General features: G+C 45.4%; 2 protein-coding genes and 1 long non-coding RNA gene across 4 annotated transcripts; 2 read left to right on the top strand and 1 right to left on the bottom strand.

Annotated features, from left to right (window-relative positions):
• The first annotated feature begins 4910 nt into the window (after positions 1 to 4910).
• Positions 4911 to 5782, top strand: LOC147987753 (uncharacterized). 2 transcript variants are annotated; one of them, XR_015615318.1, is made up of 3 exons: positions 4911 to 5273; positions 5458 to 5563; positions 5657 to 5782. It is a non-coding gene; the product is annotated as an uncharacterized LOC147987753 (long non-coding RNA). The 2 variants fall into 2 exon arrangements; XR_015615317.1 differs by having other exon boundaries at positions 4913 to 5273; positions 5458 to 5569.
• Positions 5783 to 12132: 6350 nt separating this feature from the next.
• On the top strand, positions 12133 to 13548 carry LOC147987752 (uncharacterized). Its single transcript, XM_087542496.1, has one exon. It carries the CDS (start codon positions 12133 to 12135, stop codon positions 13546 to 13548), a length of 1416 nt encoding a protein of 471 aa, XP_087398622.1.
• Positions 13549 to 13849: 301 nt separating this feature from the next.
• On the bottom strand, positions 13850 to 14570 carry LOC147987751 (uncharacterized). Its single transcript, XM_087542495.1, has 3 exons — positions 14483 to 14570; positions 14087 to 14316; positions 13850 to 13966 (listed from the first exon to the last, which is right to left on the bottom strand). Exons 1-3 carry the CDS (start codon positions 14568 to 14570, stop codon positions 13850 to 13852), a joined length of 435 nt encoding a protein of 144 aa, XP_087398621.1.
• Between the last annotated feature and the right edge of the window lie 3003 nt (positions 14571 to 17573).

The following is a 17573-nucleotide window of genomic DNA, read 5'->3' as shown; positions in this document are numbered from 1 at the left end:
TGCGGTGTCGCACATAACAAGCATGCTCATCTAAAGATTTGCCCTCAACTAAGCTATAGGGATCGAAGATGATCCAAGTAAAAAGCTTTAGTAGTGTGATAGATTTTGAGTGATTCTTCAACCATTGGTTCAGTAGGTACCACTATTTTTTTGGTATTTTGTGTTTCATACCCATAACTAAAGATAGAAAACAAGAGCACACAATAAAAACTACTTAGTGATAAAGCAAACAAGCACACACGAGAATATACACCCCATGCTATAACTCCCCGACAACGGCACCAGAAAAAGGTCTTGCTAAACCACAAGTATAGGGGATCAATTGTAGCCTCTTTCGATAAGTAAGAGTGTCGAACCCAACGAGGAGCTAAAGGTAGAACAAATATTCCCTCAAGTTTTATCGACCACCGATACAACTCTACGCACACTTGACGTTCGCTTTAACTAGAACAAGTATGAAACTAGAAGTACTTTGTAGGTGTAACGTGATAGGTTTGCAAGAATATAAAGAGCACGTAAATAAAATCTAGGGGCTGTTTAGGTAAAGAAGAAATGAAGTTAGTATAGCGAGTGTGAAAAAGTGGTGGTAGGAGTTTTGAAATTGTCCCTACGCAATTGACTAATTTACTAGACCGATATCAAGTTTTATGTGGGAGAGGCCACTGCTAGCATGTCATCCCTGACTTGAAATTCTATGCACTTATGATTGGAACTATTAGCAAGCATCCACAACTACTAACGTTCATTAAGGTAAAACCCAACCATAGCATTAAGATATATTGGTCCCCCTTCAATCCCGTATACATCAATTTCTATGCTAGGTTGAAGCTTCTGTCACTCTTGCCCTCCAATATATAGTCCTATCAACATACAACTAACCCTATGGTGTGATCCACGCGCGCACTCATATGATGGGCACCAAAGGACAACAACATAATCACAAGAAAATTAAACCAATCATAGCAATTCATCAATTACCGATAGGACAACAAAAATCTACTCGGACATCATAGGATGGAAACACATCATTGGATAATAATATGAAGCATAAAGCACCATGTTCAAGTAGAACGTACAACGGGTTGCAGGAGAGTGGACCGATGTAGATAGATGGGGGAAGGTGATGAAGATGTTGGTGAAGATGACGGAGGTGTTGGTGTAGGTCGCCGTCACACGATGCTAGCCCCGACGGTGTTTCGGCGCCACCGGGGGAGAGCAGGAGAGAGCCCCCCTTCTTCTTCTTCGTTGACATTCTCCATAGATGGGAGAAGGGTTTACCCCCTGGTCCATGGCTTCCATGGCGGTGGAGGGGCGAGAGACCCTCCGAGATTGGATCTGTCTCTCCATCTCTCTCTGTTTCTGCGTTTCAGATTCTGGCCTTTCACCATTTCTTATATTCCCGTAGATCCGTACCTCTGATTGAGCTGAAATTTTAACACGATTTGTATCCGGATATTGGCTTTCTTGCAGAGAAATAAGGGCACCAACCGCCTTACGGGGTGGCCACAAGGGTCAGGGGCGCACCCACCCCCCTGGGGCGCGCCCCCTGGCTCGTGGCCCCCTCGGGCATCATCTCGCGTTGATTCTTCTTCCAAAAATCACATATATTCCAAAAAATCTCCGTAAGTTTTTACCCTGTTTGGACTCCGTTTGATATGGATTTTCTGCGAAACAAAAAACATGCAACAAACAGGAACTTGCACTGGGAACTGGATCAATATGTTAGTCCCAAAAATAGTACAAAAAGTTGCCAAAAGTATATGAAAATTGTATTATATTGGCATGGAACAATAAAAAATTATAGATACGATGGAGACGTATTAGATCACTGACCATCCTTATGGGTGAAAACCTGTAGGATGTAAGTGAGTGTTCAAAAAGAAGCTTAGACATGATGGTACGATTGAAAAGTACAAGGCACGGCTTGTGGCTAAGTGTTATACCCAAAAAGAAGGTTAAGACTTCTTGGATACTTACTCACCCATGGCTAGACTGACCACACTTTGGGTTCTACTATCATTGGCTGCTTCACATGGTCTTCTCGTTCATCAAATGAATGTTAAGACGGCTTTCCTCAATGGAGAGTTGAAGGAGGAAATTTACATGGATCAGCCAGATGGTTTTGTAGTACCTGGTCAGGAAGGAAAGGTGTGCAAGTTATTAAAGTCTTTATATGGCCTTAAACAAGCTCCTAAGGAGTGGCATGAGAAGTTTGAATGAACATTAACTGCTGTCGGCTTTGTAGTAAACGATGGTGACAAGTGTGTGTACTATCGCTATGGTGGGGGTTAAGGAGTTATTCTTTGTCTATATGTCGACGACATACTGATCTTTGGAAACAAACTTGATTTAATCAAGGAGGTTAAGGATTTCTTATCTCGTTGCTTTGAGATGAAGGATCTAGGAGTAGCTGATGTTATCTTAAACATCAAGTTGTTGAGAGACGAGAATGGTGGGATCACACTGCTTCAGTCTCACTATGTGGAAAAGATCTTGAGTCATTTTGGGTATAGCGACTGCGCGCCTTCTCCAACTTCATATGATGCTAGTGTGTTACTTCGAAAGAATCGCCGGATTGCTAGAGATCAACTGAGGTATTCTAAGATTATTGGCTCGCTTATGTATTTGGCGAGTGCCACGAGGCCTGACATCTCTTTTGCTGTGAGCAAGCTGAGTCGGTTTGTGTCAAAACCGGGAGATGATCATTGGCATGCACTTGAGAGAGTTATGCGCTACTTGAAAGGCACTGCGAGCTACGGGATTCACTACACCGGGTATCCAAGGGTACTGGAGGGTTATAGTGACTCAAACTGGATATCTGATGCTGATGAGATTAAGGCCACAAGTGGTTATGTTTTTACACTTGGTGGTGGCGCTGTTTCCTGAAAGTCTTGCAAGCAGACCATCTTAACGAGGTCAACTATGGAAGCAGAACTCACAGCATTAGACACTGCCACTTTTGAAGCAGAGTGGCTTCGTGAGCTCTTGATGGACTTACCTATGGTTGAAAAACCAATACCCCCTATCCTGATGAACTGTGATAATCAAACTGTGATCGTCAAGATAAACATTTATAAGAACAATATGAAGTCCTCAAGGCATGTGAAGAGGAGACTAAAATCTATCAGAAAACTGAGGAACTCTGGAGTTATTATGTTGAATTGTATCCAAACGTCGAAAAACTTGGCAGATCCCTTTACAAAAGGTCTATCACGTAATGTGACAGATAATGCATCGATGGAGATGGGTCTGAGACCCACCTCATGAGTTGTCCATAGTGGTAACCCACTCTATATGATCGGAGATCCCGTGAAGTAGAAGTGGAAGACAAGCTGTTGGTCAGTTGAGAGGAGAGTATCCCTATTTTTATTATCCCACTCCGTGAAGATGCAATACTCTCCTGATCTGCATGGCAGGTTAATATTTATCTTAATGTGTTCCAAGTGGCTTATTTAAATAAGCAGAGATGTTGTCCTGCAGAGCATCTCCTAAGGAACACACCTATATGAATTTGACTGTTAACGTCGCAGTCTGTGAGAATTGGGTGTTCTCTAATAAATTCATGAAAGGCCTTGGAGTATGACGCATACGCTCCACCGGCGCGGAAGCCTTGCGACAGCCTAGTATCGGTCAAGAATTTGTGTGAAACTAGTTTCGCAGAAAACTTGTAGTTCAAGGCATAGTCCACTATTCAAGTTGTGATCTAGTGTAGCATAAAAATCTAAGTGGAAGTTCAACTTCACAATCTCCACTAAGCACCGGTATAAAAACAATGTTTTGAAACTAAATGATGAGATGTGCCAATGAGACTTTATGGGGAATTGTTGAAATTTTGCTAGTAGGTCTTTGGCCCAAAGTCCAACTAAAATTCTGAAAATTATCTTGGCTCATTCATGCATACATGTGAGTGGAGTGAGTGAGACTAGAGTTTAGTCCCACCCTGGAAGTTGAGAGAGACTTGCATCTCTTTATAAGGTGGGCTCTTCTACCACTTGTATGAGCATGAGAAGAGGAGACCTACACGCGCGCTCCTCCTCCTTGCCTCGTCACGACGCGCCGCGGGTTGCGGGATTGAGCCGAGCCGAGGACAGAGCTATGCACGTTGTCTATATTTTTGCTGCTCGGAAAAAATTAATGAGTCATTAATTAATAATTAACGGACGCGTTAATTACTGAACCGTTTCTAATTAATAATCGACGACATGGGCGACAATGTCAACGCCGGCGGTGCTGCTCCCGCTGCACTGTATGTGATTCTATTCTTCCTATTCGAGATCGTGGTAGAATTCATGTTTCTAATAGTCTTGTATTAACAAAGAGGCAATAATGCAAATTCTAATAGATGAGTGCTGCAATGTCAAGTGTAGAACAACATATTCAGAAGCACGATGTATATGAGGGAATCTTTTTAGACCATTGTCTATATGAATATATAGACATCCAAATATACACATGCTATTGGAGATGCTCTAAGCAGATTTGTTATCTTCAAGTAAAGCTAAATGTGAGCCACACCAACTTCCTTTAGTTCTTGAGAATTTGTTGTCGTCCTTTGGATTAACAGTCTGCCACAGTGCTCATGGCTCTTGCATTCACTCAAGAATCAGGGCAAGTGTGGTGAGTGTCGTGCTTCTGAATATGTTGTTCTACACTTGACATTGCAGCACTCATCTATTAGAATTTGCATTATTGCCTCTTTGTTAATACAAGACTATTAGTATATATCAAACCCCTAAACTTGCTTTGGTTTTTGAATGTGATTTTTAACCAGCAACATGGACCTGTCACTCATCTGTAATGCATGTCTTCTTGCTAAAATAAGTTTAGTAATACTGATATGCACATGCCATACCCACAGCGCCAAAAAAGCAACAACAAGTATGGTAGCCTAATTAGTAGCGCACCTTACAGCCTTAGTTGCATCCTGATGCTTTACATCCTCTAGATGTTTTTCTGATTTTTTTTGCATCCTCTAGATGAACTCTTTTTACTGAACCTTCTACCATTGTTGGTAGCTGATGTTTAGAAGTCCAAGCAGGTGAACGTTTTACAGATTCATATATACCCCCTGTAACGAAGAAGTGGGTGTTTCCATGGATGGATCGGGTTTAATCTATGCATAGATATCACGCTTGAGGTCAGTTGTGTTTTCTCAGGTTTACGTAGGAATGACAACTGTTTTCAGAAGCAAAAAACTTGAATTGGGAATGGAACCCTTGATGGATTGATGTTTGCTGAAGAAAGTCCTTGCAACAAAGAAGAACATGAAGCAGGTTTTCTATTTTTTACAAGTATTTCCTTTTGTTCCTAATTGTTGTCTCTTTCATATGGAAGCTCTCAAACAAAATGAGGTGGCCTAAAATTAAGGATTAATTCTTTTGATAACTGATTTGAGAAAACAGATACATGGAATATAAGTACAAGGTAGACTCTAGCATTGCTATCCTGTACATACAGTCCAACCAACTGCTCCGAGAGGAACCAAGGCGACGTGCAAGTTGGCGCCTGTGAAGCTTTGTCGGAGCCATTCCTGCTCTTCCAAAGCCACAAGGAGAGCCTAAAAGTCAGGGTACCACTCACTTCTCCAAGAATTTGTATAATCATTAGAAGTTTAGAACCAGTCAAGCCAAAGATATGAAATGGAATGCATTTGCAGGCAGAAGCGTGTCCGGCTGTTGCACGAGAAGAAGTGTGCACGACTGAGGAGCCAGGGCGCCAATGGTGCGGAGTCGTTCGCCATCAAGAGGACCAAAGCTGCCATCAGGGACCACCGGATCAAGCTGTGGAGAAGTGGAGCCCATCCTAAAATTCAGGAGGAAGTATAGTTCAGGATGGAAGTCTCGACGGTATTTCTCTTCTTGCAAATATTGATACCACTAAGATGATGCATGTCTCTAAGAGATTTTATTATAAATTTTAGTTGTGAGAGCTACTATGTAATTTCTTGCATTTTTTATCCAAAGCAATGTAACTATGATGTTTATGGTGTTTTTTCATATATATTTTTGCGTAAAGACTTCCTATCTATTCATTCTCAATCATGACATTATAAAAAACACCAGAGATAATAAAAATTACAATCAGATTCGTGGACACCTAGTGACAACTACAAGCACTAGAGCCAGCCCAAGGCGCGTTGCTGTCATCTCCACTCCCTTGCCGGAGCCAGACAAACCTTATTATAGTAGATAGTCGAGAAGTTGTCATGCTAAGGCCACATAGGACCAGCGTACCAAAGCAGTAACCATCACCAATGAAGAAAGTCGTTGATTGAAAGGATCAAATCTGTAAACACTCAAACGAAGATGAACGAATACCAGATCCAAACAGATCCACCGAAGACCAGCACCAACCGAATCCCATGAGATCCGACAGAGACACACCTCCACACGCCCTCCAACGAAACTAGATCCGACAGAGATAATGGAGATCGAGGACCAACTGCATGAACTTTATGAGAGGGAAGAGGTGTATTATAAGCAACGGTCAAGGGTAGATTGGCTAACGGAGGGAGATCAAAATACAAAGTATTTTCAAAACCGAGCTTCGCACAGGAAAAGAAAGAACACAGTGAAAGCACTAAGGAGAGAGGATGGGACGAAGTGCATGGATGATGAGGGGATGAGGAAGATGGCCGCTCAGTTTTACGCTCACCTCTTTGCCTCTGAGGGCACGACGAATGGAGAGAGGGTGTTGCAGCATATCGAAGAAGCAGTGACCGACGAGATGAATGCAAAACTTGGAGCCCCGTTCACCGATGAAGAGATCGAGCAGGCCCTCTTTCAAATGGGGCCCACTAAAGCACTAGGACTGGACGGCCTCCCTGCTATGTTCTACCAACGCCACTGGGTGTTGGTGAAGGACGATGTGTGCGGTGCAGTCCGTGAGTTCCTCGCGGGGACGGCGGCACCGAATGGTTTCAACGATACGATCATTGTGATGATCCCAAAAGTGAAGGCACCGGAGTTGTTGGCGCAGTTCCGCCCAATAAGCCTGTGCAACGTGCTTTATAAGATTGCGGTGAAGGCACTGGCCAATCGTCTCAAGATGGTTCTTCCCTTCATGATATTGGACGAGCAGAGTGCTTTCGTGCCAGGCAGGCTTATCACTGACAACGTGTTGGTGGCGTATGGATGTGTGCACGCAATTAGGAAAAGGAAGAGGAGGAAACCTATGTGTGCTATAAAATTGGATATGATGAAGGCCTACGACCGGGTGGAGTGGGACTTCCTAGAGAAAATGTTGCTGAAATTTGGCTTCTCTGATCACTGGACAAAGATGGTGATGAGGTGTGTGAAAACAGCGACGTTCACGGTAAAGTTAAATGGGGGCCTTTCCAGAAGATTTCATCCAACCAGAGGGCTCAGGCAAGGAGACCCGCTCTCCCTGTATCTCTTCCTTTTTTGTGTTGAAGGTTTTTCTGCATTGCTGAAAGCTACCCAGAGGGAGAAGAACATCAAAGGGGTCTCCTTTGGGAGCGGGGGACCAACTGTCACTCATTTTCTCTTCGCAGATGACAATGTAGTGTTTGTGGAGGGTTCGAGAGAGAGCTTTGAGGCGTTGCGCCACATCCTGCTGGATTATGGGATGGCCTCGGGCCAAAAAGTCAACCTCCAAAAATCAGCGGTCTTCTTTGGAAAGGGTACTTTGGATGATGATAAAAATGAGCTCAAGCAGGTGTTGGAAATAACGGAGGAGGCGCTGAGCGAGAGGTACCTAGGCCTGCCCATGATGGTGGGGAGATCCAAGGACGGTACGTTCAAATATGTAAAGGAGAGTGCAAAAGGAAAAGTATCGGGATGGAAAGGGCAAGGCCTGTCTAAGATGGCGAGAGAGCTTCTGGTCAAGTCCGGCCTTCAGTCAACACCTACTTTTACTATGAGCTACTTTCAACTCACGAAGAAAATGTCCGGGAATCTGTCTTCTATTTTTTTGAACTTCTGGTGGGGTGAAACAGACGGTCATAAGAAGGTGCACTGGGTCGGATGGGACAGAATGTGTATGAGAAAGCATGGAAGGGGGCTGGGATTTCGAGATCCCGAAGCGTTCAATCAAGTTATGCTAGCCAAACAAGCATGGCGTCTACTCCAAGTGCCGGAGTCGCTACGTGGAAGGGTTCTAAGGGCTAGGTATTACCCCGATGGAACTATCTTAAATGCAACATGCCTGGATGGGGGATCTTTCACTTTCAGGAGTATACTACACAGACGTGGCCTGCTCATGGATGGGCTGATCTGGCGTATAGGGAATGGCTCACAAGTCAAGATCCACCATGGCAATTGGATACCAAGGAGCGGCAGCTTAAGGCCACTGGGCCAACTATACATGGCGGGCATTACGCCAGTCGGGGATCTGCTTGAGGGCGATGGCCATTCCTAGAACAACGACCTAGTGATGGAGATGTTTTCACCAGATGAAGCACATGAAATACTCCAAATTCCAGTGGGAGGACCGGAGGTACAAGATTACCAAGCCTAGAATTACACTAAAATGGCATCTTCAGTGTCCGATCAACGTATCATCTTCGTATAAGCCAAAACCGGGTGAGGCACGGACAGCCGGAGTCCTTGTCCTCGGTAGCGGACCATAAGGCCTGGATGAGCCTTTGGGACACAGTAGTGTCGGGAAAAGTAAAAATTCATATGTGGAGACTAATACGAAACAGCCTGGCCGTGGGTGCAGAGCTCTTGAGGAGGAAGATTAAGGCTGGTGTCTTCTGCATTGCGTGCGGCCGCGAGGAGACAAACCTACACAGATTCTGGGGCTGCTATCACTCGATGAAGTTTTAGAAGATAATGCATTTGGAGTTGGGAGTACCAGTGGCGATCCCACCGGAGTCAGTTTGTTCCCAGAGTGCGTTGTCAAGATGGTTGTTGTCGTGGTTTGCGGAGGCCTCGGATGATGAACGAGCTGTTATGGTTCAGGGCACATACGCGCTGTGGTTGGCGAGGAACAACGCACATGACGGGCAGAGGATAGAAGAAGCGGAGTCCATTGCGCAACGGGTTTTTAAACTGATGACCGAGTTGTTGGGGAACGTAGTAATTTCAAAAAACAATCCTACGCACACGCAAGATCATGCTGATGCATAGCAACGAGAGGGGAGAGTGTTGTCTACGTACCCTTGTAGACCGAAAGCGGAAGCGTTAGCACAACGCGGTTGATGTAGTCGTACGTCTTCACGGCCCGATCGATCAAGCACCGAAATTACGGCACCTCCAAGTTGTAGCACACGTTTAGCTCGATGACGATCCTCGGACTCCGACCCAGCAGAATGTCGGGGAAGAGTTCCGTCAGCACGACGGCGTGGTGACGATATTGATGTTCTACCGACGCAGGGCTTCGCCTAAGCACCGCTACAGTATTATCGAGGTGCACTATGGTGGAGGGGGGCACCGCACACGGCTAAGAGACGATCAACTTGATCAACTTGTGTGTCTAGAGGTGCCCCCCTGCCCCTGTATATAAAGGAGTAAGGGGGGAGGCGGCCGGCTTAGGAGGAGGGCGCGCCTCCAATTCGGACCAGAGGGGGGGCGAGTGCCTCCTTCCTTTTGGCCTCTCTCCTATATTCCCGTATGGCCCAATAAGGCCCATATACTCCCCGGCGAATTCCCGTAACTCTCCGGTACTTCGAAAAATACCCGAATCACTCGGAACCTTTCCGATGTCCGAATATAGTCGTCCAATATATCGATCTTTACGTCTCGACCATTTCGAGACTCCTCGTCATGTCCCCGATCTCATCCGGGACTCCGAACTCCTTCGGTACATCAAAACATATAAACTCGTAATATAACTGTCATCGAAACCTTAAGCGTGCGGACCCTACGGGTTCGAGAACAATGTATACATGACCGAGACACGTCTCCGGTCAATAACCAATAGCGGAACCTGGATGCTCGTATTGGCTCCCACATATTCTACGAAGATCTTTATCGGTCAAACCGCATAACAACATACGTTGTTCCCTTTGTCATCGGTATGTTACTTGCCCGAGATTCGATCGTCGGTATCTCAATACCTAGTTCAATCTCGTTACCGGCAAGTCTCTTTACTCGTTCCGTAACACATCATCCCGCAACTAACTCATTAGTTGCAATGCTTGCAAGGCTTTAAGTGATGTGCATTATCGAGAGGGCCCAGAGATACCTCTCCGACAATCGGAGTGACAATCCCAACAAGTACCTTTGGAGACACCTATAGAGCACCTTTATAATCACCCAGTTACGTTGTGACGTTTGGTAGCACACAAAGTGTCCCTCCGGTAAACGGGAGTTGCATAATCTCATAGTCATAGGAACATGTATAAGTCATGAAGAAAGCAATAGCAACAAACTAAACGATCAAGTGCTAAGCTAACGGAATGAGTCAACTCAATCACATCATTCTCCTAATGATGTGATCCCGTTAATCAAATGATAACTCATGTTTATGGTTAGGAAACATAACCATCTTTGGTCAATGAGCTAGTCAAGTAGAGACATACTAGTGACACTCTGTTTGTCTATGTATTCACACATGTATTATGTTTCCGGTTAATACAATTCTACAATGAATAATAAACATTTATCATGATATAAGGAAATAAATAATAGCTTTATTATTGCCTTTAGGGCATATTTCCTTCACGAGTGGCAGGCTATACACGGACGAAAGACAAAGCAAGTTGGGCCAAGGGTGAAAGAAAAATGGAGACCCCCGGCGGAGGGGTGGATCAAGGTTAATGTGGATGGTGCAACAACCAAGGAAGGAGAGACAGGAGGAGCCGGGATGATCTTCAGAAACCATGCAGGTGCATACTTGGGTGGCGCATGTCAGGTCCTCCCACTGGGGAGTGACCCGAAGAGGAGCGAGCTCCTGGCATGTAGGACAGCTGCCCAGTTGGCTAGCAATTTAAACATCGCAAATCTACACATCGAGACGAACTGCATGGTGATTGCTTCCAACCTCCAGAACACGCAGAAAGATCCCTCACCTTTGGGGCCCGTTGTGGAGGAAGTCAGGCAGCTCCTGGATGCAAGGGAAAGCTGGAAGATCTCTTGGGTGGGGTATGTATCCGGTGCACCCGCACTTGTGCTGCTACCAGTGCATCGGATGCCATAGAATGTTTTTAAAAATGTGAAAAAAAAATCTAGCACGTTAACACAGCATCAATGTATGATGTCACAAAAATTCATACAAAAATTTGAAATATTTTTTGAGCTACAAAAATGACAAATTTGACATCGGTGTGATAATGGGCCAAACCTAAAGCCCAAGTTATGTTATGTATTATTTAGTGTTGAATTTGTCATTTTTGTTTTTCAAGTTATATTTTGAATGTTAACTTGATTTTTTGTGACAACCTACAATGGTGTTGTATGAGTGTGCTAAATTTATTTCAGATTTTTTTGAACATTTTAAAAGCATAATGTGAGTTTGGTGCACCGGTAGCACCACAAACTCCGGTGCACCAGATATTTCCCCCTCTTGGGTGAGACGGGAAGCAAATGGTGTGGCCCACTCCCTGGCCAAGGAAGCGGTAACAAATAAATTATGCAAGGTGTGGCTGCATATGCCTCCAGATTTTATTTTGCATATTGTCGCAGACGAGATCCAACGTGAGAAGCTTAAATAAAGTTTGAGTGAGTTTCAAAAATTAATGAAGCTAGACGCACCATCAGGATAGGGATAGAATGTCAGACATTATTCCTACTAAGGGAAATCGCCGCCACCACACAGCCTCAATCAAGACGTTGAAACTAACAAGAACGAGAATGGGCCCCTCCCGCTAGCAGAAGGCCGAGGTCCTCTGCACCTCCATGGCCCAAAGGCCATCGAAGATGAGGCGGACCGGCGGCGACGCCGCCTTTTCTTGAGGGAGGAAAAAGAAGTTTCTAAAAAAATTGGATTCAAGAGGGCCCATTGTGAAATCTACGTAGGCTCCCATCCGTAACATACTTCCATACTTTTGCCGTCTACGTACATAGTAGTACATCTAAAGAACGGAAAATACATGTACATACATCGTAATTAAGGTGCACACGAGTACGTTGATCCGTGCATGGATCGTATTCCACGCCATCTCGGTCGACAAATACATACAAATCGATCGATCGTGCCTGGCCCTAGCTAGCAAACCGAGATCGATCGATGGCCGATGCACGCGTACGACGCCGCGCCCGCGTCGAGATCGGGGACGACGCCCTCCGCGAGATCTTGGCGCGCGTGCGGGGCCTGCGGGACCTCCTCCGCTGCGCGGCCACGTGCAAGCGGTGGCGCCGCCTCATCACCGATCGGGACTTCCTCCGCCGCCGACCGTCCGTCCTCGCCGGGATCTTCTCCCAGGACTATTACCCCGACGACGACATGGCCCGGCGCCCCTCGGCCTCGGGGAAAGACATCAGCCTGTACAGGCCTCCGTGGTTTCTGAGCCTTCAGGCCGGTCTCGACAACATGCAGGAGCGTCTTGCCTTGGACTCGCTGGTCGCCGCCGGCACCAACTTCCACAGGCTGTTCGACTGCGCGAGGCCACTAGCGGCGCGTCGTGGTTACCTCCTCACGCGCGTCCTCCCATCCTTCTCGGCTGATGTCAGCTATGGCGACAACCACCGTAGGCGGCAGAAGCTCCATCTCGCAGTGTGCCGCCCTCTGCTCGACAAGACGAGCACACATCTTCTCCCACCACCTCCCTTCGACATGACAGACTACTTGGACCGCGGTCTGAAAGGTTGGGCAATTCTCACCGCCGCGGACCACACGAGATGGGATGGTAACTTGGTGGACCACATGGTGCCGCCTAAGTTTCAAGTGTTACTAATTTACAACGACCATGTCAGTGGTTTTGTATGCGTCTCTGCCTACCGCTCGGACACACCCCGTGGTTGGAGTACGCCGGTCAAGTGTTGTCTGGCGTTTGGGCTCACCAGGCATGGCCCATGCACCGGCGTCATCGCCCACGGTAGTGTGCACTGGTTGTTCAAGGATGAAATAGCAAACCAGATGTACGCACTTAACATAAGCGCAGACACATCACATGTATCTATGACAAAGATCCAGACCAATGTTCGAGCAATCATAACATCGCCCATCCCATGCATTGCCGGACAAGAAGGAAGGTTTTCCATTGTTACTATTGGAAGGAATGGTGTGGCTCATCTTTGGACCAAGCAAGATCAAGATCAAGGTGACGGCAGCCACGACCAGGGCGTCTGGCAATGCTCTGAGCTAGCCAAGTTGGGGAGCAAGAGAATAGGCCTTGTCTTCTTTGCAGAAAGCAGAGGTGCTTTACTCGTTGAGCAAGGCGGTGCCTTCTCGACTGTCGACCTCAAGAGCAAGGAGAACATGCCAGTGTATCTCAAAGATGAAAGACCGGAGCATTTAAGGGACACCCGCTGGTTTCCGACAGACTCGTGCAGTAGCACTTGTTGTCGCACCTGCTGTCGTACACACTTTGGTGGTGCCTGTGAATTCACACCACCGGTGTTGTACGAGATGGATTGGGCCTTTATATCCCTCTCTTCTCATGTGGGAGATCACATAAAGAGTAGATTGATTAACATTATCTAAACATGATACATTTAAGTGGTACCTAGTTAGTCAATTATAGGATCGGACCAATAATATACACATTTTGATGAAGATGGATAGGTGTTGCTGGAATTAAGGAGAGATGGCAGTCACCTTCATCCACTACTGGAAATTCCTTTTTTGCTGAATGTTGCCGTTTTTGTTGTGTTCCGATTCTGATCCATTCCACGGGCTTTTGGCAAATTAAGATGGTCTTTGCCACTGTAATGCTAACCTGCATGCATTTTTGCATGGTTATTTGTGATGCCTCCACTTCAGTGAACATGCTATTTTGTTGTCTCTACCTTGCTTGCTGGTTTGACTTCACGCTGCCTTTCACCATAAGCTGGACCTCATAGTTAACATGGTCCTCAAATTTAACCGCACGAGACGGGCCGATCAGGCGCAGATAAGGATCCTGCGTGCAAAAGCATCATCATATCAGGCACCGCACTAATTTATAATCAACAAGGGAGGACACGGGCAGCAAGATCCCAAAAGGAAAACGAAGAGCAAATTAATACACCAGCAACCATACATCTTGAGTGAGTTTTTGGCAGTTGTTCCTATCACAAAAGAAGAGATGGTTGCGGTTGTAGTCCACGGCATCGCGAGCAGCGACCACACCATACACGGACAGTGGAAATTTGAAACCGCCTTTCACCTCCGTGAGCTTGAAGGAGAAGATCTGCACGGCAGATTCTACGCCAGCACCACATGGGATGTGCCCAGGTGCCAAGTGTGTAAACTGCATGGAACTCAGTGTAGCTGCACCCAAGTAAATCTGATGTGAGAAATCTAACATGAACTGATATGTACTACTAGATTTTTCTATAGTAAATCCCCTATTCAATTGTTAAGGAAGGACGATCGGTAAAGGTAAACTAATGAAAAAGAGTGAGAAAACAAAGGCACAGGTTTAACTACTACTCACTCTTGTTAAGGAAGTGGCCGCTGCGCCGGCTAAACGCAGTCTTCCAGTCATGACGGAAGGAATCAAACATGTCCTTCTCAATAGCCATCGCCCTGGTGTCCTTGGCTAATTGTTGGTCTGTTCTGCCCCTGTCTATCTCATCATCGTCGACACCATCGCGTCAGCTTGAGCATGGCCATCATCGTTTATAGGCACTTTTGCCGTTGTGTTGGTGAGAATGGAATCAGGTTTGAGTACCAAATTCTCTGATACATCAGTAACTTGGGCATCTGCCTCCACCACTGCCTCTGCATCAATCTCTGACATTGGTGTAGGGCCGGTGATCCTTCGGACTTCCTCCTCCTCCTCCATGGCAGGCTTGCCCCACTCCATCTCATCCTCTTCCTCCTCATCACCATAGCCATCAGCACTACCATCACCATCATCTTGAATTGGATCTGCTCCTATTGTCGAACTGAGATCATTCACATGCTTCTCCAAGGGGTCAGTCGGATCAGAGATCGCGGGGGAACTGTGGGCAGTTCCGGCGGTTATCCCCAGACGCTTGCACAAGACCTTGATACGATTGCCGACAAAACCAAGTCCCTTCTGTGTGCCAAAACTACAGTAGGAGTTCGAAGAATCACACCTCTCCTTCATCAGCTTATTGCGGAGCTCCATGAAGAACTCGAGCTCATCAGCAAGGTCAGCTCGATTCTTCTTGGGACGAGGCTGTACGATCTCCCCTTCCTTCTGCATCTCCCTCTTGCCGGGCCGCCAGCCCGCCACCCGCCGTTGCTCGCCTTTTTGTGGTTTCCCTCGCCGCCGCCTGGTCCTAGCTTAGGGTTTCCCTGAAAGAGGTTTATTTTTTCCTGAGTGATTCTAGGAAAACTTTGGGCTCATCAGTGTGGGTGTGGGGTGGTCACTGGTCATACCTTTCATCTCACTCTCAAAATAATTGCTTGTAGTAGTGGTTTAGTGAATTAGTAAGTATATGTACCACAAAATGCTAGGGTTGAATAACAGTTCATGTCCTAATCATGTGTACTGAAGAACTAAGAATGCAATTGAAGTTATTTTGCTAACTCGTAGATGACGAAAAGTAACAACTTGATGCTGCAGCTCAGAGGCGTATATCAGACCAGTGAAGAGAGAAGCGTAAGAATACCGTATAGCACTTGTATCATCAGAAAAGTGAAGATGCAATTTGATGTTTTTGCAAGCTCCAACTTCTCGTTCTTTTGTTAAATACAAAGTTCATTTCAAGTCAAGTTTAACAGCTCATACATCCCAATAAGACTTGCTTAATGCACGCATATCTTACAAATGGTTGTGCTGATGTATTGATATTATATTATATAAAAGTTTTATAGTTCAATGGCTGGTTACCAACTGAAGGTCTATCCCAAATCAATCCCAAGTAGGTCAAAACAACCAGTCATTTGCTTCCTCCCATAGAAATTTCCTACTAATTATGTCTTATGCCTCACCATTGCCTTAACGCGCACAACTCTGCTGACAGCAGCACTACAAGTGCAAGCCAAAGTGTTTTCATGTGCATGGAAGGTGTTGATTTCCATTGCTGTAATAGCCTAGAAGCACCTCTTATTGGTCGGGCCCTTTGCAATTATAGCTACCTAAGACACAAAGATATGATGATACTTGTGGTGATTTAGGTATAAGAATAGGCGATCATTATGTGGGGATATCTCATATCTGGATCAAAGAGCAGAGTGATTTCATATCCCTTGATATTTTGTTTTAAGTCCCGAATAAGTACAATTTGTTCTTACTCCTCAATAACCACAAAAAGAACAGAAACTATGAAACACTTTAAGCCACAAAACATGAATCTTTGGTTCGTACTTCAGCCTACCAAACCAGCAAAACAACATAGTCGCATCTATTTAAAAATTTACAATGCAAGCGGACCTGATAGATTTTACAGAAGTATGTAATAGATACAAGAATGCAAAACAGAAAAGAAATACTACATCTGTTCACTAATATAAAACGTTTTGGCAGCCAAAACTTCTTACATCAGTGAACAGAGGTAGTACATGTTAACCTCAATACAAGTTGTCCTCAAACACATTCTTTCTCAAGCAACTTAAATAAAAATACTAACTTTTGAGTATGGCTAAAATAGTTTAGGCAGAGAGGACAATTATCAAGAAAATACCAGTACTATATTTAATGAATTAGTGCACACACCTTAATATGATCCCAGTCTATGTTAACAACGGCAAGCCTTGTGAGTTTCCTTGTCAGTCATAGGTGTCATGCCTCGCCATCAAGTAATGAGCAATGCCACTGAAGAGCACTGGAGAAAAAAAAACCTTGAGCCTGAGCCTGAGAGGGAAAGGAAGCGAGGAGCCCACCACCGACTTGCCGCCGACGAGGTGCTGCTAGGTCCTGAGAGGGGTAGGCGAGGGAGGTAGGGAACCCACCACTGGATTGCCGTACGCGAGATGCTGGGGTCTCGGATGAGGAGGATGCGACGAGCACAACAGGGGGCGGAGGTTGGCAACGGATCTGGACCGCCGTCGCCGGCGGCAAGCGAGAGGGCTGTTAAATTATTGGGGAATTTCAGGGCCTGTGCTGTGCTGCGAAGGGGGCACGAAGAAGATGGATACTGAGAAAAAGTAACTACTCCAACTTCTTGTTCTTTTGTTTGTTAAATAAAAAGTTCATTTCAAGTCAAGTTTAACAGCTCATACATCCCAAAACTTGCGTAACGCACACATCTTAGGGATGGTTGAACTGATGTACTCCCTCCATCCGAAAATATTTGTCAAAAAAATGTCCATGTCCATTTCTTTGACAAGTATTTTAGGACGGAAGAAGTATTTAAATTATATTATATACTCCCTCCGTTCCTAAATATATGTCTTTCCGGATATTTCACTATGGACTACATACGAAGCAAAATGAGTGAATCTACACTCTAAAGTACATCTATATACATCTGTATATAGTACGCATTGAATCTTTAAAAAGACTTATATTTAGGAACGGAGGAGGAAGTAAGTTCTATGGCTCAATGGCTGGTTACGAACTGATGGTCTATCCCAAGTCAAGCCCAAGTAGGTCAAAACAACCAGTCATTTGC

Source organism: Triticum urartu, chromosome 2A (genome assembly GCF_056163025.1).
Source record: "Triticum urartu cultivar PI428250 chromosome 2A, HENAU_Tu73, whole genome shotgun sequence".
NCBI classification, from domain to species: Eukaryota; Viridiplantae; Streptophyta; class Magnoliopsida; order Poales; family Poaceae; genus Triticum; species Triticum urartu.
Note: the sequence above shows the minus strand (reverse complement) of the source record. Positions and strands in the feature narration are given on the sequence as shown.

Excerpts from the sequence above, each read along its gene's own strand:
- LOC147987752 (XM_087542496.1), top strand. The coding sequence starts at position 12,133 with ATGGCCGATGCACGCGTACGACGCCGCGCCCGCGTCGAGATCGGGGAC.
- LOC147987751 (XM_087542495.1), bottom strand. The coding sequence starts at position 14,570 with ATGGCTATTGAGAAGGACATGTTTGATTCCTTCCGTCATGACTGGAAG. Across the intron at positions 14,317-14,482 it reads CGGCCACTTCCTTAACAAGA|CTACACTGAGTTCCATGCAG; the intron begins GTGAGTAGTAGT and ends ACTTGGGTGCAG. Across the intron at positions 13,967-14,086 it reads GCCAAAAACTCACTCAAGAT|GATCCTTATCTGCGCCTGAT; the intron begins GTATGGTTGCTG and ends TTTTGCACGCAG.